The sequence below is a fragment of the Mobula hypostoma genome, chromosome 8 (assembly GCF_963921235.1).
Source record: "Mobula hypostoma chromosome 8, sMobHyp1.1, whole genome shotgun sequence".
In the NCBI taxonomy this organism is placed as follows: domain Eukaryota; kingdom Metazoa; phylum Chordata; class Chondrichthyes; order Myliobatiformes; family Myliobatidae; genus Mobula; species Mobula hypostoma.
Window position 1 is genome coordinate 6,033,691 of NC_086104.1, and position 25,359 is coordinate 6,059,049.

Consider the following 25,359-nt stretch of genomic DNA (forward strand, 5'->3'; position numbering starts at 1 on the left):
AACCTATTCAAACTTTCCCTCTAACTCAGGTCCTCAAGTCCTGGCTGTGTAAATGGTGTGCCAGGGAAGCCCGCCAAGTGTCGCCACACATCCCGGGGCCAAGGTAGCATGCCCACAATGCTCAGGAGAACAACAGAGGACACAACAGACAACGAAACAGCGACAGGAAAACAAGCCCCAATCCTCCCTCCCACCCATACACACACACACCCATACACACTGACACACACACACACACACACACCCACACACACACACACACACACAAATGAGCCCTCCAGTTCCAGAGCAAGCTTCCAGGCCTCTGCACCTCCAGTCTCCAGGCTTCAGCAATCCAGTTGTAATGTCAAGACTCGTGATTGACCACCGGGCTCCGATCTTCAGTGCCGACCCCCCCCCCCCCAGCGACAGGACCCCGAACTCCAGTGGAGTGAGCCCACAAATCCACACCACACAATCCCCATCCTTCAAGTCGGTCCGGTGTCAGTCTATTGCCTTCTCCTAAAAACTGGCAGGACGGCCCGAAACCGCGAGCTTCGGCACCGAGGATCTCCAGGTGCCTCCCGCTGCGCCGGTCTGTGCTGCTGGATTAGCTTGCAGATGGCAGTGATTTCTGCCCGTAGCTAATTAATGCGCCTCCCTGCCCTAAAGAGAGAAGCAGCCTCGCACTGTTGAGCAGAGCCTGTCATCTGCGGCGAGGCTGATAACGAGCTGGATGCCACTGCAGTGATACTGCGGATGCAAGTGCCTGGGACTGGGTGGGAGGGAGACGCTTCTGCTCTGACTGCAACCAAGTGGGCTCCAGCCTGAAGACCAAGGATGCCCCCCTGCCTCAGTGGAGAATCTTCAATCAAGCCCTCTGTGCCCTGGAACCTCGTGTAGGAATTATTCTGTAGAACCTGCATTTGGAGGGATGGACTTAATGTCTCCATCCACTTGCCTTTTAGAAATATGCCCCTCCCATCACTGAAGCTGGTATAAAAGCTGCAACAACACAGATTTTACAGTTAGTTACAGGCTGTGGGGTTGAAGTCACCTTCTAGCCACCATTTGGATCTATGGTTTCTCCGGCTATCTAGAAGCCCAGCCTTTCCCAGACGAGGAGAAGGAGCGAATTTTCATTGAAGGGCATCTCAGCAGGACTGAGTGGTGAGTAGAGATTGAGGGGGTTTACTCTGAACTGTTTTGTCTGGGTTTACTGGCAGCCTGATCCCCCTTTACCTTGGGGTTTCGTGCCTCTGGCTGGCTGCACTTCCCAGAGAGGTGCCTCGAAGGCAAGAGTGCAAGGGCCGTAACGCCTCCTCACGTGCTCAGGGCCGCACAACCGTTCCTCGGTGATACTGTGATGTTTAGAAGCTGGTTGTGGGGGTTATCAGTGTGCGGCGAGGGAAAATGTTGGAATTAAAGCTCAGGGTTAGATTCAAGTGACTAGACTGGGATTCGCGTCGAACACATTCAGGATCCGAGGGTTAAGGGGGCTTTTAGGGTGGATTTGGGCCACTTTTTGCTTCAAAAAGGCAGGGTGGATTCAGCCTCGTGGCCTGTGCTTTTTGCAGCATTGCTGGCTGCTCCTGACCGCACCCAGGCTCTATCCAAACTACTGCCTGTGTCGCAATTCAGGAAGCTGGATCTCATTTACTGAACATTAGGTCTTTGAGTATTAGAATGTGTGCATTAGCTTCTTCATGTATGTGCTTATGTGAGTGTGTGTGAGTGTGAGTGTGTGTGTGTGTCTGTGTCTGTGTCTGTGTGTGTGTCTGTGTCTGGTTTCTATGAGTGCGTGGGTCTGTGACACATAGAATGGAAAACTTGCCTCCTGCATTCAAGATTAAATCTGTTTGAAGGGTTCCAAGCCTGAGAGGAGACTTCCCCATTTTCTCCCCAGACTGGGAGCACAGAGGGACTAACATAACCAACGATGTCGAGGGGGACAGAGAGGGAAAAAGACAGAGAGTGAGGTCTGAGAGAATAGTCTTACTGTTGCAAAGCAGAAGGAAATAATCCACTCTGATGCCCTTCAGAGAGGAATCCAAATCAAATTTTTCCTTTAAAATACATGAAAAATATATAAAGATATTGGGATGCGCATGCAACTTGTATTTTTTGAAAGAGAAGCGTCAAATTTTGTTTCAGCTCAAACAGAAAAAGAAAGATTTTGTGACAAAAATGTCCTTTGAAGAAGTTTGTTTCAGAAAGGAATTTATGTAGAATTTTGTATCCCCGGAGTTGCTTGGAGAGAATAAATGGGTCTTCGGTCTGATCGTGAGTCTTTTTATAACAAGGGAAAATCTCAGACAGAAAGCTTTATTCTCATAAAACTCAAAAACAAAAAAAAGACAAAGAGGCTCAGAGGAGAAGGAACATGTCTGTTCACTAAAGGGGAAGGATATCAATGGGATCTTTATCCAGAAGTAGAAAGCAGCCCACAAGTTTGTATGCTGAGAACTCTCACAGGCTGAGACAGTGAGACCTTGTCAGGCTTCCTTATTCGCGAGACAACTACTCTCCTTAAATCTGGTTGAGAGAGATTCAAAATGGCACCTGGGTGGGGCATGTTCCTGAAAGAGAGAGAGAGAGAGAGAGAGAGAGAGAGAAAGGGGGGGTAAGGAGAGAGGGAGAGAGAGAGAGGGAGAGAGGGAGAGAGAGAGAGAGAGAGGGGGGAGAGAGAGAGGGAGAGAGGGTGAGAGAGAGAGGGAGAGAGGGAGAGAGGGAGAGAGAGAGACAGACAGACAGAGAGGGAGAGAAACAGAGAGGGAGAGAGAGAGGGAGGGAGGGAGAGAGAGAGGGAGAAAGGGGGTGTAAGGAGAGAAGGAGAGAGAGAGACAGACAGAGAGAGAGGGAGAGAAAGAGGGAGAGAGAGGAGAGAGAAAGAGAGAGGGAGAGAGAGAGGGAGGGAGAGAGGGGGAGAAGGAGGGAGGGGAGAGAGGGAGAGAGAGAGGGAGAGATGGAGGGAGAGGGGAGAGAGGGAGGAAGAGAGATGGAGGGAGAGAGGGAGGGAGAGAAAGACACAGAGAGAGAGAGAGAGAGAGAGAGGGGGGAGGGGGAGAGAGAGGGAGCGAGAGAGAGAGAAAGAGAGGGAGAGAGAGGGAGAGGGAGGGAGAGAAAGACAGAGAGAGGGAGGGAGAGAGGGAGAGAGGAGGGAGAGAGAGAGGGAAAGAGGGGGGAAAGGGAGCGAGAGAGGGAGGGAGAGAGAGAGGGAAAGATAGAGAGAGAGAGGGGGAGAGAGAGGGGGAGAGGGAGGGAGAGAGAGGGGGAGAGAGGGAGAGAAAGAGAGAGAAGGAGTGAGAGAGGGGTGGGGAGGGGGAAGAGTGGGGGAGAGAGGGAGAGAAAGACAGAGAGAGAGGGAGAATGAGAGGGAGCGGGTTGAAAGAGGAGACGGGGAGAGACAGAGATGGGGAGAGAGAGAGGGAGCGAGAGAGAGAGAGAGGGAGAGAGAGAGAGGGAGAGGGACGGACAGAAAGACAGAGAGAGAGAGAGGGAGAGAGGGTCTGGGTGAGGGAGAAAGAGGTGGAGGAAGAGAGGGAGGGAGAGAGTGGGAGAGAGGGGGAGGGAGGAGGAGAAATATCAGACCGGAGAGCATTATTTTCAGAAAATTTGGGCAATGTCAAAATTGGGATGACTTCAAATGAGGAGTTCTCAGATCTTTAAAAAACTGGTTGGTAAAGGGAGTGTATGTATGAGTGTGAGAGAGAGAGAGTGTGAGTGAGTGTGTGTATGTGTGAGAGAGAGTGTATGAGTGTGTATGCATGAGAAAGATAGAGTGTGTGGGAGAGAGAGAGGGTTGTAACTGTGTGTGTGTGTGTGTTTGAGGATGAGAGAGTGTGTGAGAGTTTGAGGGTGAAAGAGTGTGTGAGTTTGAGGGTGAGAGTGTGTGTGAGAGTTTGAGGGTGAGGGTGTATGTGTGTGAATTTGAGGGTGAGTGTGTGTGTGAGTTTGAGGGTGAGAGTGTGTGTGTGAGTTTGAGGTTGAGAGTGTGTCTGTGAGTTTGAGGGTGAGAGAGTGTGTGTGACTTTGAGGGTGAGGGTGTATGTGTGAGTTTGAGGGTGAGAGTGTGTGAGAGAGTTTGAGGGTGAGGGTGTATGTGTGTGAGTTTGAGGGTGAGGGTGTAGTGTGAGTTTGAGGGTGACAGAGTGTGTGTGAGTTTGAGGGTGAGAGTGTGTGTGTGAGTTTGAGGGTGAGAGTGCGTGTGTGAGTTTGAGGGTGAGGGTGTAGTGTGAGTTTGAGGGTGAGAGTGTGTGTGTGAGTTTGAGGGTGACAGAGTGTGTGTGAATTTGAGGGTGAGGGTGTATATGTGTGAGTTTGAGGGTAGAGTGTGTGTGTGAGTTTGAGGGTGAGAGTGTGTGTGAGTTTGAGGGTGAGAGTGTGTGTGTGAGTTTGAGGTTGAGAGAGTGTGTGTGAGAGTTTGAGGGTGAGGGTGTATGTGTGAGTTTGAGGGTGAGAGTGTGTGTGTGAGTTTGAGGGTGAGAGTGTGTGTGTGAGTTTGAGGGTGAGGGTGTATGTGTGAGTTTGAGGGTGAGAGTGTGTATGTGTGAGTTTGAGGGTGAGAGAGTGTGTGTCAGTTTGAGGGTGAGGGTGTGTGTGAGAGTTTGAGGGTGAGAGAGTGTGTCAGAGTTTGAGGGTGAGAGTGTGTGTGAGTTTGAGGGTGAGGGTGTATGTGTGAGTTTGAGGGTGAGAGTGTATGTGTGAGTTTGAGGGTGAGAGAGTGTGTGAGAGTTTGAGGGTGAGAGAGTGTGTGTGAGTTTGAGTGTGACAGAGTGTGTGTGAGATTGAGGGTGAGGGTGTATGTGTGTGAGTTTGAGGGTGAGAGAGCGTGTGTGAGTTTGAGGGTGAGGGTGTAGTGTGAGTTTGAGGGTGAGAGTGTGTGTGAAAGTTTGAGGGTGAGGGCGTATGTGTGAGTTTGAGGGTGACAGAGTGTGTGTGAATTTGAGGGTGAGGGTGTATGTGTGTGAGTTTGAGGGTAGAGTGTGTGTGAGTTTGAAGGTGAGGGTGTATGTGTGTGAGTTTGAGGGTAGAGTGTGTGTGAGTTTGAGGGTGAGGGTGTATGTGTGTGAGTTTGAGGGTGAGAGTGTGTGTGTGAGTTTGAGGGTGAGGGTGTATGTGTGTGAGTTTGAGGGTGAGAGAGCGTGTGTGAGTTTGAGGGTGAGGGTGTAGTGTGAGTTTGAGGGTGAGAGTGTGTGTGAAAGTTTGAGGGTGAGGGTGTATGTGTGAGTTTGAGGGTGACAGAGTGTGTGTGAATTTGAGGGTGAGGGTGTATGTGTGCGAGTTTGAGGGTAGAGTGTGTGTGAGTTTGAAGGTGAGGGTGTATGTGTGTGAGTTTGAGGGTAGAGTGTGTGTGAGTTTGAGGGTGAGGGTGTATGTGTGTGAGTTTGAGGGTGAGAGTGTGTGTGAGTTTGAGGGTGAGGGTGTATGTGTGTGAGTTTGAGGGTGAGAGTGTGTGTGAGTTTGAGGGTGAGGGTGTGTGTGTGAGTTTGAGGGTGAGAGTGTGTGTGTGTGAATTTGAGGGTGAGGGTGTATGTGTGTGAGTTTGAGGGTGAGAGTGTGTGTGAGTTTGAGGTGAGGGTGTATGAGGGTGGTGTGTGTGAGTTTGAGGGTGAGGGTGTATGTGTGTGAGTTTGAGGGTGAGAGTGTGTGTGAGAGTGTGTGTGTGAGTTTGAGGGTGAGTGTGTATGTGTGTGAGTTTGAGGGTGAGAGTGTGTGAGAGTTTGAGGGTGAGAGTGTGTGTGAGTTTGAGGGTGAGAGTGTGTGTGAGAGTTTGAGGGTGAGGGTGTATGTGTGTGAATTTGAGGGTGAGAGTGTGTGTGAGAGTTTGAGGGTGAGAGTGTGTGTGAGAGTTTGAGGGTGAGGGTATGTGTGAGTTTGAGGGTGACAGAGTGTGTGTGAATTTGAGGGTGAGGGTGTATGTGTGTGAGTTTGAGGGTGAGGGTGTAGTGTGAGTTTGAGGGTGAGGGTGTATGTGTGTGAGTTTGAGGGTAGAGTGTGTGAGTTTGAGGGTGAGGGTGTATGTGTGTGAGTTTGAGGGTGAGAGTGTGTGTGAGTTTGAAGGTGAGGGTGTATGTGTGTGAGTTTGAGGGTGAGAGTGTGTGTGTGAGTTTGAGGGTGAGGGTGTATGTGTGTGAGTTTGAGGGTGAGAGTGTGTGTGTGAGTTTGAAGGTGAGGGTGTATGTGTGTGAGTTTGAGGGTAGAGTGTGTGTGAGTTTGAGGGTGAGGGTGTATGTGTGTGAGTTTGAGGGTGAGAGTGTGTGTGTGAGTTTGAGGGTGAGAGTGTGTGTGTGAGTTTGAGGTTGAGAGTGTGCATGTGAGTTTGAGGGTGAGAGAGTGTGTGTGAGAGTTTGAGGGTGAGGGTGTATCTGTGAGTTTGAGGGTGAGAGTGTGTGTGTGAGTTTGAGGGTGAGGGTGTATGTGTGAGTTTGAGGGTGAGAGTGTGTATGTGTGAGTTTGAGGGTGAGAGAGTGTGTGTCAGTTTGAGGGTGAGGGTGTGTGTGAGAGTTTGAGGGTGAGAGAGTGTGTCAGAGTTTGAGGGTGAGAGTGTGTGTGAGTTTGAGGGTGAGGGTGTATGTGTGAGTTTGAGGGTGAGAGTGTATGTGTGAGTTTGAGGGTGAGAGAGTGTGTGAGTGTTTGAGGGTGAGAGAGTGTGTGTGAGTTTGAGTGTGACAGAGTGTGTGTGAGATTGAGGGTGAGGGTGTATGTGTGTGAGTTTGAGGGTGAGAGTGTGTGTGTGAGTTTGAGGGTGAGGGTGTAGTGTGAGTTTGAGGGTGAGAGTGTGTGTGAAAGTTTGAGGGTGAGGGTGTATGTGTGAGTTTGAGGGTGACAGAGTGTGTGTGAATTTGAGGGTGAGGGTGTATGTGTGTGAGTTTGAGGGTAGAGTGTGTGTGAGTTTGAAGGTGAGGGTGTATGTGTGTGAGTTTGAGGGTAGAGTGTGTGTGAGTTTGAGGGTGAGGGTGTATGTGTGTGAGTTTGAGGGTGAGAGTGTGTGTGTGTGAGTTTGAGGGTGAGAGTGTGTGTGTGAGTTTGAGGGTGAGTGTGTATGTGTGTGAGTTTGAGGGTGAGAGTGTGTGAGAGTTTGAGGGTGAGAGTGTGTGTGAGTTTGAGGGTGAGAGTGTGTGTGAGAGTTTGAGGGTGAGGGTGTATGTGTGTGAATTTGAGGGTGAGAGTGTGTGTGAGTTTGAGGGTGAGAGTGTGTGTGAGAGTTTGAGGGTGAGGGTGTATGTGTGAGTTTGAGGGTGACAGAGTGTGTGTGAATTTGAGGGTGAGGGTGTATGTGTGTGAGTTTGAGGGTGAGGGAGTGTAGTGTGAGTTTGAGGGTGAGGGTGTATGTGTGTGAGTTTGAGGGTGAGAGTGTGTGTGAGTTTGAAGGTGAGGGTGTATGTGTGTGAGTTTGAGGGTGAGAGTGTGTGTGAGTTTGAGGGTGAGGGTGTGTGTGTGTGAGTTTGAGGGTGAGAGTGTGTGTGTGTGAGTTTGAGGGTGAGAGTGTGTGGGGTGTGTGTGTGTGTGAGTTTGAGGGTGAGAGTGTGTGAGAGTTTGTGAGAGTGTGTGTGAGTTTGAGGGTGAGAGTGTGTGTGAGAGTTTGAGGGTGAGAGTGTGTGTGAGTTTGAGGGTGAGGGTGTAGTGTGTGTGAATTTGAGGGTGAGGGTGTATGTGTGAGTTTGAGGGTGAGGTGTGTGTGAGTTTGAGGGTGAGGGTGAGTGTGTGAGTTTGAGGGTAGAGTGTTTGTGAGTTTGAGGGTGAGGGTGTATGTGTGTTTGAGGGTGAGAGTGTGTGTGTGAGTTTGAGGGTGAGGGTGTATGAGTGTGTGTGTGAGTTTGAGGGTGAGAGGTGTATGTGTGTGAGTTTGAGGGTGATGAGAGTGTGTGTGAGTTTGAGGGTGAGAGGTGTGTGAGTTTGAGGGTGAGAGTGTGTGTGAGTTTGAGGGTGAGAGTGTGTGTGTGAGTTTGAGGGTGAGGGTGTGTGTGAGAGTTTGAGGGTGAGAGGTGTGTGGAGTTTGAGGGTGAGAGTGTGTGTGAGTTTGAGGGTGAGAGTGTGTGTGAGTTTGAGGGTGAGAGTGTGTGTGTGAGTTTGAGGTTGAGAGTGTGCATGTGAGTTTGAGGGTGAGAGAGTGTGTGTGAGTTTGAGGGTGAGAGTGTGTGTGAGAGTTTGAGGGTGAGAGTGTGTGTGTGAGTTTGAGGGTGAGAGTGTGTGTGAGAGTTTGAGGGTGAGTGTGTGTGTGAGAGTTTGAGGGTGAGAGTGTGTGTGAGAGTTTGAGGGTGAGGGTGTATGTGTGAGTTTGAGGGTGAGGAGTGTGTGTGAGTTTGAGGGTGAGATGTGTGTGAGTTTGAGGGTAGAGTGTGTGTGAGTTTGAAGGTGAGGGTGAGAGTATGTGTGTGAGTTTGAGGGTAGAGTGTGTGTGAGTTTGAGGGTGAGGGTGTATGTGTGTGAGTTTGAGGGTGAGAGTGTGTGTGTGAGTTTGAGGGTGAGGGTGTATGTGTGAGTTTGAGGGTGAGAGGTGTGTGATTTGAGGGTGAGGGTGTAGTGTGAGTTTGTGGGTGAGAGTGTGTGTGAGTTTGAGGGTGAGGGTGTATGTGTGAGTTTGAGGGTGACAGAGTGTGTGTGAATTTGAGGGTGAGGGTGTATGTGTGTGAGTTTGAGGGTGAGAGTGTGTGTGTGAGTTTGAGGGTGAGGGTGTATGTGTGTGAGTTTGAGGGTGAGAGTGTGTGTGAGTTTGAGGGTGAGGGTGTATGTGTGAGTTTGAGGGTGAGAGAGTGTGTGTGAGTTTGAGGGTGAGGGTGTATGTGTGTGAGTTTGAGGGTGAGAGTGTGTGTGAGTTTGAAGGTGAGGGTGTATGTGTGTGAGTTTGAGGGTGAGAGTGTGTGTGAGTTTGAGGGTGAGGGTGTATGTGTGTGAGTTTGAGGGTGAGGGTGTGTGTGTGAGTTTGAGGGTGAGAGTGTGTGTGTGTGAGTTTGAGGGTGAGAAAGTGTGTGTGTGAGGGTGAGTTTGAGGAGTGAGGGTGAGGGTGTGTGAGAGTTTGAGGGTGAGAGTGTGATGTGTGAGTTTGAGGGTGAGAGTGTGTGTGAGAGTTTGAGGGTGAGGGTGTGTGTGTGTGAGTTTGAGGGTGAGAGTGTGTGTGTGTGAGTTTGAGGGTGAGAGTGTGTGTGAAAGTTTGAGGGTGAGGGTGTAAGTGTGAGTTTGAGGGTGACAGAGTGTGTGTGAATTTGAGGGTGAGGGTGTATGTGTGTGAGTTTGAGGGTAGAGTGTGTGTGTGAGTTTGAGGGTGAGAGTGTGTGTGAGTTTGAGGGTGAGAGTGTGTGTGTGAGTTTGAGGTTGAGAGTGTGCATGTGAGTTTGAGGGTGAGGGTGTGTGTGAGAGTTTGTGAGGGTGTGAGTTTGAGGGTGAGAGTGTGTGTGTGAGTTTGAGGGTGAGGGTGTATGTGTGTGTAGTGTGAGTTTGAGGGTGAGAGTGTGTGTGAGTTTGAGGGTGAGAGTGTGTGTGTGTGAGTTTGAGGGTGAGAGTGTGTGTGTGAGTTTGAGGAGTGAGTGTGTGTGAGTTTGAGGGTGAGTGTGTATGTGTGTGAGTTTGAGGGTGAGAGTGTGTGAGAGTTTGAGGGTGAGAGTGTGTGTGAGTTTGAGGGTGAGAGTGTGTGTGAGAGTTTGAGGGTGAGGGTGTATGTGTGTGAATTTGAGGGTGAGAGTGTGTGTGTGAGTTTCAGGGTGAGAGTGTGTGTGTGAGTTTGAGGGTGAGTGTGTATGTGTGTGAGTTTGAGGGTGAGAGTGTGTGTGAGTTTGAGGGTGAGGGTGTATGTGTGTGAGTTTGAGGGTGAGAGTGTGTGTGTGAGTTTGAGGGTGAGTGTGTATGTGTGTGAGTTTGAGGGTGAGAGTGTGTGTGAGTTTGAGGGTGAGGGTGTATGTGTGTGAGTTTGAGGGTGAGAGTGTGTGTGAGTTTGAAGGTGAGGGTGTATGTGTGTGAGTTTGAGGGTGAGGGTGTATGTGTGTGAGTTTGAGGGTGAGAGTGTGTGTGTGAGTTTGAGGGTGAGGGTGTATGTGTGTGAGTTTGAGGGTGAGAGTGTGTGTGAGTTTGAAGGTGAGGGTGTATGTGTGTGAGTTTGAGGGTGAGAGTGTGTGTGAGTTTGAGGGTGAGGGTGTGTGTGTGTGAGTTTGAGGGTGAGAGTGTGTGTGTGTGAGTTTGAGGGTGAGAGTGTGTGTGTGAGTTTGAGGGTGAGTGTGTATGTGTGTGAGTTTGAGGGTGAGAGTGTGTGAGAGTTTGAGGGTGAGAGTGTGTGTGAGTTTGAGGGTGAGAGTGTGTGTGAGAGTTTGAGGGTGAGAGTGTGTGTGAGAGTTTGAGGGTGAGGGTGTATGTGTGAGTTTGAGGGTGACAGAGTGTGTGTGAATTTGAGGGTGAGGGTGTATGTGTGTGAGTTTGAGGGTGAGGGTGTAGTGTGAGTTTGAGGGTGAGGGTGTATGTGTGTGAGTTTGAGGGTAGAGTGTTTGTGAGTTTGAGGGTGAGGGTGTATGTGTGTGAGTTTGAGGGTGAGAGTGTGTGTGTGAGTTTGAGGGTGAGGGTGTATGTGTGTGAGTTTGAGAGTGAGAGTGTGTGAGAGTTTGAGGGTGAGAGTGTGTGTGAGTTTGAGGGTGAGAGTGTGTGTGAGTTTGAGGGAGAGAGTGTGTATGTGTGAATTTGAGGATGAGGGTGTGTGTGAGAGTTTGAGGGTGAGAGAGTGTGTGTGAGTTTGAGGGTGAGAGTGTATGTGTGACTTTGAGGGTGAGAGTGTGTGTGTGAGTTTGAGGGTGAGGGTGTGTGTGTGAGTTTGAGGGTGAGAAAGTGTGTGTGAGTTTGAGGGTGAGAGTGTGTGTGAGTTTGAGGGTGAGGGTGTGTGTGAGAGTTTGAGGGTGAGAGTGTATGTCTGAGTTTGAGGGTGAGAGAGTGTGTGAGAGTTTGAGGGTGAGAGAGTGTGTGTGAGTTTGAGTGTGACAGAGTGTGTGAGATTGAGGGTGAGGGTGTATGTGTGTGAGTTTGAGGGTGAGAGTGTGTGTGTGAGTTTGAGGGTGAGGGTGTAGTGTGAGTTTGAGGGTGAGAGTGTGTGTGAAAGTTTGAGGGTGAGGGTGTATGTGTGAGTTTGAGGGTGACAGATTGTGTGTGAATTTGAGGGTGAGGGTGTATGTGTGTGAGTTTGAGGGTAGAGTGTGTGTGAGTTTGAAGGTGAGGGTGTATGTGTGTGAGTTTGAGGGTAGAGTGTGTGTGAGTTTGAGGGTGAGGGTGTATGTGTGTGAGTTTGAGGGTGAGAGTGTGTGTGTGTGAGTTTGAGGGTGAGAGTGTGTGTGTGAGTTTGAGGGTGAGAGTGTGTGTGTGAGTTTGAGGGTGAGAGTGTGTGAGAGTTTGAGGGTGAGAGTGTGTGTGAGTTTGAGGGTGAGAGTGTGTGTGAGAGTTTGAGGGTGAGGGTGTATGTGTGTGAATTTGAGGGTGAGAGTGTGTGTGAGAGTTTGAGGGTGAGAGTGTGTGTGAGAGTTTGAGGGTGAGGGTGTATGTGTGAGTTTGAGGGTGACAGAGTGTGTGTGAATTTGAGGGTGAGGGTGTATGTGTGTGAGTTTGAGGGTGAGGGTGTAGTGTGAGTTTGAGGGTGAGGGTGTATGTGTGTGAGTTTGAGGGTAGAGTGTTTGTGAGTTTGAGGGTGAGGGTGTATGTGTGTGAGTTTGAGGGTGAGAGTGTGTGTGTGAGTTTGAGGGTGAGGGTGTATGTGTGTGAGTTTGAGGGTGAGAGTGTGTGAGAGTTTGAGGGTGAGAGTGTGTGTGAGTTTGAGGGTGAGAGTGTGTGTGAGTTTGAGGGTGAGGGTGTATGTGTGTGAATTTGAGGGTGAGTGTGAGTGTGTGAGTTTGAGGGTGAGAGTGTGTGTGAGAGTTTGAGGTTGAGAGTGTGTGTGTGAGTTTGAGGGTGAGAGAGTGTGTGTGAGTTTGAGGGTGAGGGTGTATGTGTGAGTTTGAGGGTGAGAGTGTGTGTGAGAGTTTGAGGGTGACAGTGTGTGTGTGAAGTTTGAGGGTGAGGGTGTATGTGTGTGAGTTTGAGGGTGAGAGTGTGTGTGAGTTTGAGGGTGAGGGTGTATGTGTGTGAGTTTGAGGGTGAGGGTGTATGTGTGTGAGTTTGAGGGTGAGAGTGTGTGTGTGTGAGTTTGAGGGTGAGAGTGTGTGTGTGTGAGTTTGAGGGTGAGAGTGTGTGTGTGAGTTTGAGGGTGAGAGTGTGTGAGAGTTTGAGGGTGAGGGTGTGTGTGAGAGTTTGAGGGTGAGAGTGTGTGTGTGAGTTTGAGGGAGAGAGTGTGTATGTGTGAATTTGAGGATGAGGGTGTGTGTGAGAGTTTGAGGGTGAGAGAGTGTGTGTGAGTTTGAGGGTGAGAGTGTATGTGTGACTTTGAGGGTGAGAGTGTGTGTGTGAGTTTGAGGGTGAGGGTGTGTGTGTGAGTTTGAGGGTGAGAGTGTGTGTGTGTGAGTTTGAGGGTGAGAAAGTGTGTGTGAGTTTGAGGGTGAGAGAGTGTGTGTGTGAGTTTGAGGGTGAGGGTGTGTGTGAGAGTTTGAGGGTGAGAGTGTGTTTGTGAGTTTGAGGGTGAGAGTGTATGTGTGAGTTTGAGGGTGAGAGTGTGTGTGTGAGTTTGAGGGTGAGAGTGTGTGTGTGAGTTTGAGGGTGAGAGTGTGTGTGTGTGAGTTTGAGGGTGACAGAGTGTGTGTGAGTTTGAGGGTGAGGGTGTATGTGTGTGAGTTTGAGGGTGAGAGTGTGTGTGTGAGTTTGAGGGTGAGGGTGTATGTGTGTGAGTTTGAGGGTGAGAGTGTGTGTGTGAGTTTGAGGGTGAGAGTGTGTGTGTGAGTTTGAGGGTGAGGGTGTAGTGTGAGTTTGAGGGTAACAGAGTGTGTGAGAGTTTGAGGGTGAGGGTGTGTGTGTGAGTTTGAGGGTGACAGAGTGTGTGTGAGTTTGAGGGTGAGGGTGTATGTGTGTGAGTTTGAGGGTGAGAGTGTGTGTGTGAGTTTGAGGGTGAGGGTGTAGTGTGAGTTTGAGGGTGAGGGTGTAGTGTGAGTTTGAGGGTGAGAGTGTGTGTGAGAGTTTGAGGGTGAGGGTGTATGTGTGAGTTTGAGGGTAGAGTGTGTGTGAGTTTGAGGGTGAGGGTGTATGTCTGTGAGTTTGAGGGTAGAGTGTGTGTGAGTTTGAGGGTGAGAGTGTGTGTGTGAGTTTGAGGGTGAGAGTGTGTGTGTGTGAGTTTGAGGGTGAGAAAGTGTGTGTGAGTTTGAGGGTGAGAGAGTGTGTGTGTGAGTTTGAGGGTGAGGGTGTGTGTGAGAGTTTGAGGGTGAGAGAGTGTTTGTGAGTTTAAGGGTGAGAGTGTATGTGTGAGTTTGAGGGTGAGAGTGTGTGTGTGAGTTTCAGGGTGAGAGTGTGTGTGTGAGTTTGAGGGTGAGGGTGTAGTGTGAGTTTGAGGGTGACAGAGTGTGTGAGAGTTTGAGGGTGAGGGTGTGTGTGTGAGTTTGAGGGTGACAGAGTGTGTGTGAGTTTGAGGGTGAGGGTGTATGTGTGTGAGTTTGAGGGTGAGAGTGTGTGTGTGAGTTTGAGGGTGAGGGTGTAGTGTGAGTTTGAGGGTGAGGGTGTATGTGTGAGTTTGAGGGTAGAGTGTGTGTGAGTTTGAGGGTGAGGGTGTATGTCTGTGAGTTTGAGGGTAGAGTGTGTGTGAGTTTGAGGGTGAGGGTGTATGTCTGTGAGTTTGAGGGTGAGAGTGTGTGTGTGAGTTTGCGGGTGAGGGTGTAGTGTGAGTTTGAGGGCGAGAGTGTGTGTGTGAGTTTGAGGGTGACAGAGTGTGTGTGTGAGTTTGAGGGTGAGGATGTATATGTGTGAGTTTGAGGGTAGAGTGTGTGTGTGAGTTTGAAGGTGAGAGTGTGTGAGAGTTTGAGGGTGAGAGTGTGTGTGTGAGTTTGAACGTGACAGAGTGTGTGTGAGTTTGAGGGTGAGGGTGTATGTGTGAGTTTGAAGGTGAGAGAGTGTTCATGTCAGTGTATGTGTAAGTGGAGGAGAGACGGGAAGTGAGGGAAAGAGAGGGGAGAGAGGGGGCGTGAGTGGAGAGACAGGGAGTGAGGAAGAGAGAGGGGAGAGGGAGGGGAGTGAGGGAGAGAGAGGGGAGTGAGGGGAGAGACAGGGAGTGAGGAGAGAGAGAGGAGTGAGGGGAGAGACAGGGAGTGAGGGAGAGAGAGGGGAGAGGGAGGGGAGGGAGGGGAGGGAGGGGAGAGACGGGGAGTGAGGGAGAGGGAGGGGAGTGAGGGGAGAGACGGGGAGTGGAGGAGATGAGGAGGGGAGAGAAAGGAAGAATGGGGAGGGAGGGATGAGAGGAAGTGAGAGAGATGGAGAATGGGGGAGAGACAGAGAGAAAGGGGGAGAGGGAGTGGAAGCCAGGGGGGAGAGGGAAGGGAAGATGAGAAGAGGGGAAGAGAGGAGAAGGAGGTGGGCAGAAAGAGATGAAAGGAGGAGAAGAAAGAGGGAAGAGATTGAGAGGGAAGAGAGTGCGACAACAGGGAGCAAGTATCATGAAAGAAGGAGAGACAGAGAGATAGAGGGGAAAAGGACAAAGAGAGAGAGAGAGGTGGAGAGAGATGGAGGGAAAGACAGAGCAAAGAGAAAGAGTGTGAGAGACTGAGTGAGGCCAAGATGGGAGGCAAAGAGAAAGGGTGGATAGTGAAGGGCAGAGAAGAGAGCGAGGAAAGAGGATGAGAGAGAGACGGGGAAAGAGAGAGACTGTTAATCGGGAGAGGAAAGAGAGAGAGATCGAGGTAGGGAGGAGAAGGGCCAGGTCCAGCTGAGGAAGATTACAGGGGTTTGAGGAAACACAGAGTGAAGAGGAGACATGGGAAAAGAGTGGGAAATGAGTGAAGGGAGACAACAGGATTGGCCTAATTCCATTTCTGTTAAGTGGGCATTTACCTCTGTGAGTTTAGATTAAATTACTCACTCTGCCTCAGAGCGAGGAAATGAAATGGCGGCAGGGTGCCACCTGGCCACCTTCCAGGAGATGTGATGTTGTTACAGAATCACTCGGCAAACTACAGAGTCCAAATCCAACAACAATCTCACTGTTACTGCTGGGTCTCTGGGTACTGAGTGGGGATTCTACAATCTCACTGTTACTGCTGGGTCTCTGGGTACTGAGTGGGGATTCTACAATCTCACTGTTACTGCTGGGTCTCTGGGTACTGAGTGGGGATTTTACAATCTCACTGTTACTGCTGGGTCTCTGGGTTCTGAGTGGGGATTTTATAATCTCACTGTTACTGCTGGGTCTCTTGGTACTGAGTGGGGATTTTACAATCTCACTGTTACTGCTGGGTCTCTTGGTACTGAGTGGGGATTTTACAATCTCACTGTTACTGCTGGGTCTCTGGGTACTGAGTGGGGATTTTACAATCTCACTGTTACTGCTGGGTCTCTTGGTACTGAGTGGGGATTTTACAATCTCACTGTTACTGCTGGGTCTCTGGGTACTGAGTGGGGATTCTACAATCTCCCTGTTACTGCTGGGTCTCTGGGCACTGAGTGGGGATTCTACAATCTCACTGTTACTGCTGGGTCTCTGGGTACTGAGTGGGGATTCTACAATCTCCCTGTTACTGCTGCGTCTCTGGGTACTGAGTGGGGATTCTACAATCTCACTGTTACTGCTGGGTCTCTGGGTACTGAATGGGGATTCTACAATCTCCCTGTTACTGCTGGGTCTCTGGGTACTGTGTGAGAATTTTACAATCTCACTGTTACTGCTGGGTCTCTGGGTACTGAGTGGGGACTCTACAATCTCGCTGTTACTGCTGGGTCTCTGGGTACTGTGTGAGAATTTTACAATATCACTGTTACTGCTGGGTCTCTGGGTACTGAGTGGGGATTCTACAATCTCCCTGTTACTGCTGGGTCTCTGGGTACTGAGTGGGGATTCTACAATCTCACTGTTACTGCTGGGTCTCCGGGTACTGAATGGGGATTCTACAATCTCACTGTTACTGCTGGGTCTCTGGGTACTGAGTGAGGATTTTACAATCACTGTTACTGCTGGGTCTCTGGGTACTGAGTGAGGATTTTACAATCTCACTGTTACTGCTGGGTCTCTGGGCACTGAGTGGGGATTCTACAATCTCACTGTTACTGCTGGGTCTCTGGGTACTGAGTGGGGATTCTACAATCTCACTGTTACTGCTGGGTCTCTGGGTACTGAGTGGGGATTCTACAATCTCACTGTTACTGCTGGGTCTCTGGGTACTGAGTGGGGATTCTACAATCTCACTGTTACTGCTGGGTCTCTGGGCACTGAGTGGGGATTTTACAATCTCACTGTTACTGCTGGGTCTCTGGGCACTGAGTGGGGATTCTACAATCTCACTGTTACTGCTGGGTCTCTGGGTACTGAGTGGGGATTCTACAATCTCACTGTTACTGCTGGGTCTCTGGGTACTGAGTGAGGATTTTACAATCCCTGTTACTGCTGGGTCTCTGGGTACTGAGTGAGGATTTTACAATCTCACTGTTACTGCTGGGTCTCTGGGCACTGAGTGGGGATTCTACAATCTCACTGTTACTGCTGGGTCTCTGGGTACTGAGTGGGGATTCTACAATCTCACTGTTACTGCTGGGTCTCTGGGTACTGAGTGGGGACTCTACAATCTCACTGTTACTGCTGGGTCTCTGGGTACTGAGTGAGGATTTTACAATCTCACTGTTACTGCTGGGTCTCTGGGTACTGAGTGGGGATTCTACAATCTCCCTGTTACTGCTGGGTCTCTGGGTACTGAGTGAGGATTTTACAATCCCTGTTACTGCTGGGTCTCTGGGTACTGAGTGAGGATTTTACAATCTCACTGTTACTGCTGGGTCTCTGGGCACTGAGTGGGGATTCTACAATCTCACTGTTACTGCTGGGTCTCTGGGTACTGAGTGGGGATTCTACAATCTCACTGTTACTGCTGGGTCTCTGGGTACTGAGTGGGGATTCTACAATCTCACTGTTACTGCTGGGTCTCTGGGCACTGAGTGGGGATTTTACAATCTCACTGTTACTGCTGGGTCTCTGGGCACTGAGTGGGGATTCTACAATCTCACTGTTACTGCTGGGTCTCTGGGTACTGAGTGGGGATTCTACAATCCCTGTTACTGCTGGGTCTCTGGGCACTGAGTGGGGATTCTACAATCTCACTGTTATTGCTGGGTCTCTGGGTACTGAGTGGGGATTCTACATTCTCACTGTTACTGCTGGGTCTCTGGGTACTGAGTGGGGATTTTACAATCTCACTGTTACTGCTGGGTCTCTGGGCACTGAGTGGGGATTCTACAATCTCACTGTTACTGCTGGGTCTCCGGGTACTGAATGGGGATTCTACAATCTCACTGTTACTGCTGGGTCTCTGGGTACTGAGTGGGGATTCTACAATCTCCCTGTTACTGCTGGGTCTCTGGGTACTGAGTGAGGATTTTACAATCCCTGTTACTGCTGGGTCTCTGGGTACTGAGTGAGGATTTTACAATCTCACTGTTACTGCTGGGTCTCTGGGCACTGAGTGGGGATTCTACAATCTCACTGTTACTGCTGGGTCTCTGGGTACTGAGTGGGGATTCTACAATCTCACTGTTACTGCTGGGTCTCTGGGTACTGAGTGGGGACTCTACAATCTCACTGTTACTGCTGGGTCTCTGGGTACTGAGTGAGGATTTTACAATCTCACTGTTACTGCTGGGTCTCTGGGTACTGAGTGGGGATTCTACAATCTCACTGTTACTGCTGGGTCTCTGGGTACTGAGTGGGGATTCTACATTCTCACTGTTATTGCTGGGTCTCTGGGTACTGAGTGGGGATTTTACAATCTCACTGTTACTGCTGGGTCTCTGGGCACTGAGTGGGGATTCTACAATCTCCCTGTTACTGCTGGGTCTCTGGGTGCTGAGTGGGGATTCTACAATCTCACTGTTACTGCTGGGTCTCTGGGTACTGAGTGAGGATTTTACAATCTCCCTGTTACTGCTGGGTCTCTTGGTACTGAGTGGGGATTCTACAATCTCCCTGTTACTGCTGGGTCTCTGGGTACTGAGTGGGGATTCTACAATGTCACTGTTACTGCTGGGTCTCTGGGTACTGAGTGGGGATTTTACAATCTCCCTGTTACTGCTGGGTCTCTGGGTGCTGAGTGGGGATTCTACAATCTCTCTGTTACTGCTGGGTCTCTGGGTACTGAGTGGGGATTTTACAATCTCACTGTTACTGCTGGGTCTCTGGGTGCTGAGTGGGGACTCTACTGGGGGGTCTCTGGCACTGAATGCTGGAACATGCTGTTCTGGGAATCTGTGGTGGGGTGTCGGACTGCCAAAAAGCAGATCCTGACTTTGTCTGAATACTTCACATTACCCTGTGAGTGGCTTTCCCTTCCTTTCTGCCGAGTACGTGTCACACCATTAAAGGCAGGGGGATTCCGTTTAAGGGACTCTCTCCTCTGTACATTACCATCTTCCAGTAAGGGTGAGAGTATGTGAGGAACTGTGACCAAATGGGGATCAGTGTGTGTAGGAGACCGTCCCCCAGTGAGTGTCAGTGTGTGTGTGGGACGGTCTCCCTGTGAGGGTCAGTGTGTGTGTGGGTCGGTCCCCTAGTTAAGGTCAGTGTGTGTGTGTGTGTGTGTAGGAGACTGTTCCCCAGTGAGGGTCAGTGTGTGTGGGACCATTCCACAGTGAGGGTCAGTGTGTGTGTGGGTCGGTCCCCTAGTTAAGGTCAGTGTGTGTGTGTGTGTGTGTAGGAGACTGTTCCCCAGTGAGGGTCAGTGTGTGTGGGACCATTCCACAGTGAGGGTTAGTGTGTGTGTGTGTGTGTGTGTGTGTGGGGGGGGGGGGGAACCGTCCCCCAGTAAGGGTCAGTGTGTTTGTGGGACTAGGCCTCAGTGAGGGTCCATGTGTGTGTGGGACTGTCCCTCAGTGAAGGTTCATGTGTGTGTGGGTCCATTCCCCAGTGCATTCTGTACCAGTCCATACCATTCCACAACAGCCTATGCCAGTCCATAATATTCCATACCAGTCAATAGCATTCCATACCATTCCACATCAGTCTATACCATTCCCTACCATTCCATTCCAGTCCTTACCATTCTATACCATTCCACACTGGTCTATACCATTCTATAGCATTCCAACCAGTCTACACCAGTCTATACCATTCCACACCAGTCTGTAACAGTCCATACCATTCCACATCAGTCTGTACCATTCTGTGCCATTCCATACTAATCTATACCATTCCATTCCAGTCTATACCATTCCACAGCAGTCTGTGCCAGCCCATACCAATCCATATTGGTCCATACCATTCCATACTATTCCATACCAGTCTATACCATTCCATTCCACACCAGTCTATGCCAAAACATACCATTCCATTGCAGTCCATACTATTCCCCTGCAGTCCAGACCATTGCATACCAGTCTATACCATTCTGCACGTCTGTGCCAATCCATACCATTCTACAACAATCTATGCCAGTCCATACTATTCCATACCAGTTAATAACATTTCTTACCATTCCACATCAGTCCATACCATTCCATACCAGTGTATAACATTCCATACCATTCCATACCAGTTTAATACCATTTCATACCATTCCATACCAATTTATACCATTCCTTACCATTTTATTCCAGTCTATACCATTCCATACCATTCCACATACCCCAGTCTTTGCCATTCCAAACCATTCCTTACCAGTCCATATCATTCCACACCAATCAATACCATTCCACACCAGTCTATATCATTCCATACCAGTCCACACCAGTCTGTACCAATCCATACCATTCCACACTAATCTATACCATTCCATACCATTGCACAACACCCTATGCCAATCTATACCGTTCCATGCCAGTCCATACCTTTCCATAGCAGTCCATACCATTCCATACCGGTCTATGCCATTCCATACCATTCCACACCATTTTATCCCAATCCATACCATTCCATTCCAGTCCACACCATTCCACACCAGTCAATGCCAGTCTTTATGGTTTTACACTATTCTATACCAATCTATACCTTTTCACTCCAGTTTATACTATTCCATACCAGCTAATGCCAGTCCATGCTGTTCCGTACTGATCGATGCAACACACACTGAATGTGGGAGGAACTCGTCCGTCCATATGCAGCATTTATGGATATCACTCTGCTGGGGGTGGTGTTGGACATTTCAGAGGCTCGTATATTGGCACATGGATGGTCGATAAATGGAAGGTTACGTAGGAGGAAAGGGGTGAGACCTTAAGTTGTTTAAAAATTCAGCACAGCATTGTGGGCCAATAAGTCTGTACTGCGCTGTACAGTTCTGTGTAATAGGATTTAGAACAATTTACAAATGTCTCCAAAGTCCCAGTCCCTTAAAGCATAATGTTATTATGCTGCCACTCTGATCTGATATTGGGAAGTCTGAATAGAGGGATTTGGGACCATTATGGACGAATGATTGAATTTATGAGAGACTGCAGTGATTTTGTCAATACTAACGGTACTGATCTAATCTCGGCTTCTAACAAGCCCTCTGCTTTGTCACGCTCCCCAGGGCAACCATGAGCGGTGAGTGCGAACAGTACGAGAATAGGTTCAGAGATGTGACACTGCCGCCTTTCATCAACGGCATCTCCTCCATCCTCTCCTTCGCCAATTCCGTCGCCGCCTTTGGCAGCAAGGAGCTCGAGCCGAACGAGAGCAACCAGCTGAAGCAGGACGTGGAGAAGGCCTACGCCGAGATGAGCAAGGCCGAGAAGGAGGCCAGTGGCCTGATCAACACCATGACGACTGACAGCCTGCAGTTGGTCAAGGACCTTGACGAGGCCAAGAGGAAGCGCAAGAGCCTTGAGGACGAGCTGCAGGAGAAGAAGGATCTGCTGATCTGGCTGGAGAGCCAGAGGTACCTGATTAATGACCAACTTCAGGCTGCCCGCTCCAACCTGCAGCACACTGAGAACACACTGAACGCCGCTGAGGCAAGGAAAGGAGAGAAGCTCACTGGAAGGGACATGGGATTTGGCCTAATGCTCCTCTTCCCTTGTGTTGGTAAGTGGTGCTCAGACCACCAACACGCAAAACCATAAACTAGCCATTTGGCCCATTGAGGTGCTTCACTATTCTGTCATGGCTGATCTACGGTCCATCTCAAACCCTTTTTCCTGCATAAGAACATAAGGCGTAGGAGCAGAATTAGGCCATTCAACCTACCAAGTCTGCTCCGACATTCCATCGTGTCTGATCCTGGATTCTACCCAACCCCATACACCTGACTTCTCATCGTATCCTTTGATGCCCCGACCAATCAGGACACTATCAACTTCTGCCTTAAATATACCCACAGACTCGGCCTCCACTGCAGTCCACAGATTCGCTGAATAAATTCCTCCTTACCTCTGTTCTAAAAGGTCGCCCCCCCACCTCAATTTTAAGGCTATTCCCTCTAGTTCTGGATACCCCCACCATAGGAAACATCCCACGTCTACCCTATCTAGTCCTTTCAACATTCGGTAGGTTTCAATGAGATTCCCCACACATTCTTATAAGTTCCAGTGAGTACAGCCCCAAAGCTGCCAAACACTCTTCAAATGTTAACCCCTTCATTCCTGGAATCATCCTCATGAACGTCCTCTGGAATCTCTCCAAAGACAACACATCCCTTCTGAGTTATGGGGCCCAAAACTGTTGACAATACTCCAAGTGCGGCCTGATTATGGTCTTATTATCTCCTCAGCATTATCTCCTTGCTTTTATATTCTACTCCTCTTGAAATAAATGCAAACATTGCATTTCCCTTCTTTACCACAGACTCAACCTGTAAATTAACCTTCTGGGAATCTTGCACGATGACTCCTAAGTTCCTCTGCACCTCTGCTGTCTGCACCTTCTCCCCATTTAGATAATAGTCCACACTGTTGTTCCTTTTACCAAAATGCATTATCATGCATTTCCCAACACTGTATTCCATCTAACATACATCAAAGTTGCTGGTGAACGCAGCAGGCCAAGCAGCATCTATAGGAAGAGGCGCAGTCGACGTTTCAGGCCGAGACCCTTCGTCAGGACTGGAAGAGGCGCAGTCGACGTTTCAGGCCGAGACCCTTCGTCAGGATATAGATGCTGCTTGGCCTGCTGCGTTCACCAGCAACTTTGATGTATGTTGCTTGAATTTCCAGCATCTGCAGAATTCCTGTTGTTTACTGTATTCCATCTGCCACTTTTTTGCCCATTCTTCCAATTTCTCTGTCCTGCTGTAATCGCACTGCTTCCTCAGCAGTACCTACCCCTCCAACTAACCTCATATCATCAGCAAACTTTGCCACAAGGCCATCAATTCCATTATCTTAATCATTAACAAGCAGTGTGAAAAGTAGTGGTCCCAATACTGACCCCTGAGAAACACCACTAGTCACAGACAGCCAACCAGGAAAGGCTCCTTTTATTCCCACTCGCTGCCTCCCACCTGTCAGCCATTCCTCTATCCATGCCAGTATCTTTCCTATAACACCATAGCATTTTATTCAGTTAAGCAGCCTCATGTGAGGCACCTTATCAAAAGCCTTCTGAAAATCCAATTAACTGACATCCACTGCCTCTCCTTTGTCCACCCTGCTTGTTACTTCCTCGAAGAACTCCAACAGATTTGTCAAGAAAGACTTTCCTTTATAGAAACAGTACTCTGAAACTTTGCCCTTAAAAATAGACTCCAACAATTTCCCAACGACTGAAGTTAGGCTAACCGGCCTATGATTTCCTTTTTTTTGCCTTCCTCCCTTCTAAAAGGGTAGAGTGACATTTGCAGTCTTCCAGTCCCCCAGGACCATGCCAGAATCAAGTGGTTCTTGAACGATCATGACCAATGCATCCGTTACCTCTTCAGCAACCTCTCTCAGGACTCAGGGATATAAGTCATCTGGTCCAGGTGACTTAGTAGTCTTAAGACCAATAAGTCACCTTGTAATAGCAATGGCACTCACTCCTGCTCCCTGACTCTCATGGGCCTCTGGCACACTGCTAGTGTTTTCCACAGTGAAGACAGATGCAAAGGACCCGTAAAGTTTATCTGCGGTTTTTTTGTCCCCCATTATTCCCCACCCTTACTAATCAACTTCCGCTTTAAATATACCTAAACATCTGTCGTCCTCAGCCATCTGTGACGATTACCAGCGATTTACCACCCTCTGGTTAAAGAAATACCTCCTGATCTGTTCCAATGGAACAACCTTCTATTCTGAGGTTGTACCCTCTTGTCCGAGATGTCCCCACTACAGGAAACATGCCCTGTACATCCACTCTATCTTGGCTCTTCAAGGCATGCACACCAAAGGTAAAGGAGGCAGCACAGAAAGAGGCCCATCTTTAGCCCATCTAGTCCATGCCAAACTGTTATTCTGACTGGCCCCATTTACCCACACCTGGACCCTAGCCCTCCAAACCCCTCTCATCCATGTACTTATCCAAACTTCTACTTTAGTGTAGAAATCAAGCCAATGTCCACCACTTCCGCTGGCAGCTCATTCCACACTCTCACCACCCTCTGAGTGAAGAAGCTCCCCCTCAAGTTCTCCTTAAACATTTCACCTTTTACCCTTAACCCATGACCTCTCGTTCTAATCTCACCCAACCTCAGAGGAAAATTCCAGCTTGCATTTACCCTATCTATACCCTTCATAATTTTGTGTACTTCTATCAAATCTTCCCCTCGTTCTCCTACTCTCCAGGGAATAAAGTCCTAATCTATTCCGCCTTTCCTTACAAGCCAGAGCCTCAAGTACCAGCAGCATCCTTGTAAGTTTTCTCTGCACTCTTTCAATCTTACTGTTATCCTCCCTGTTGGTAGGCGACCAGAAATACAAACAATACTCTACTGGTCTTGATTTACAGCTGCACTGGTAAAGGAGGCATGCGGGACACTTGCCTTTAGTGGTCGAGGCATAGATTATAAGAGTCAGGCAGTCATGTACAATGAAGATGAACTTATTATATATAGGCCTGTATATGGGAATGCTGAAACTGTTCTACACTCAGTAGTCTCTTTACTAAGTGCACCTAATATCTAATAAGCAAATCACATGGTAGCAACTCTGCAGATAGTCATACTCATAGTCATAGTCATACTTTATTGATCCCAGGGGAAGTTGGTTAAATAATGTAGATAACAGCTTATAGTCATGGTCACAAGGTTCAGTTGTTGTTCAGACCGAACATCAGAATGGGGAAGAGATATGATCCAAGTGACTTAGACCATGGAATGATTGTTGGTGCCAGATGGGGTGGTTTGCATATCTCAGAAACTAAAACTACCGATCTCCTGGGCTTTTCACACACAGCAGCTTCTAGAGTTTACATAGAACGGTGTGAGAAACCGAAAACATCCAGTGAGGACGAAAACACCTTGCTAATGAGAGAGGTCGGAGGAGAATGGTCAGACTGGTTCAAGTTGCCTGGAGGGCGACAGTAATCAAATAACCAGGCATCAACAGTGATGTGCAGAAGAGTATCTTTGAATGCCCAACACATAGAACCATGAAGTACATGGGCTACGGTAGCAGAGGACCACAACTGGTCCCACTCCTGTACCTAATAAAGTGGCCACTGTGTGTATGTTCTATGATAAGACTTTACTCAGAGGGTGATTGATACCCACTGCAGAGTTAGATGTAATTACAAGCACCAAATTTAAGAGGCATTTAGAGAAATAGGCATGGATGTGATCTTAATATGGGTAGATAGGATGGTGTAGATGGGACGGTGTAGGTGGGATGATGTAGATGGGACGGTGCAGATGGGATGGTGTAGATGGGATGGTGTAGATGGGACGGTGTAGATGGGACGGTGTAGATGGGATGATGTAGGTGGGATGGTGTAGATGGGACGGTGTAGATGGGATGGTGTTGATGGGACAGTGTAGATGGGACAGTGTAGGTGGGATGGTGTAGGTGGGATGGTGTAGATGGGACGGTGTAGATGGGATGGTGTAGCTGGGACAGTGTTGATGGGACAGTGTAGATGGGACAGTGTAGGTGGGATGGCGTAGATGGGACAGTGTAGATGGGATGGTGTAGATGGGATGGTGTAGATGGACAGAATGAATGTGTTGAACCGAATGGCCTATCTCTGTTCTTAATATTTGCTGAGTTCAAAGAGGAAATATTCAGGCATTCGGGCTGGACACTGTAGACAGAATCCATCTTGCTGCCAACTCATTTCCACAATACAGTTCATCATCATCATGACTAGGTTTGCCATTGTCTTCTTCTGGGCAGTGTCTTTACAAAACAGGTAAACATTTTTTGGATGTGTTCCTTCCTCAGAATTTTTTTTGTTTGTTTTTTATAGAACACTTGAAGCTG

At 49.0% G+C, this 25,359-nt stretch overlaps 1 protein-coding gene across 1 annotated transcript in view; it reads left to right on the forward strand.

Moving 5' to 3' along the window:
- The first annotated feature begins 838 nt into the window (after positions 1-838).
- The window catches only part of LOC134350352 (uncharacterized), a 39,182-nt gene continuing 14,661 nt past the window's right edge, over positions 839-25,359 (forward strand). Inside the window, exons 1-2 of the mRNA XM_063055429.1 lie at positions 839-1,149; positions 20,562-21,055. Coding sequence (XP_062911499.1) covers positions 20,569-21,055 — 487 coding nt within the window. The 5' untranslated portion in view covers positions 839-1,149; positions 20,562-20,568. The remainder of the gene's footprint in view (positions 1,150-20,561; positions 21,056-25,359) is intronic.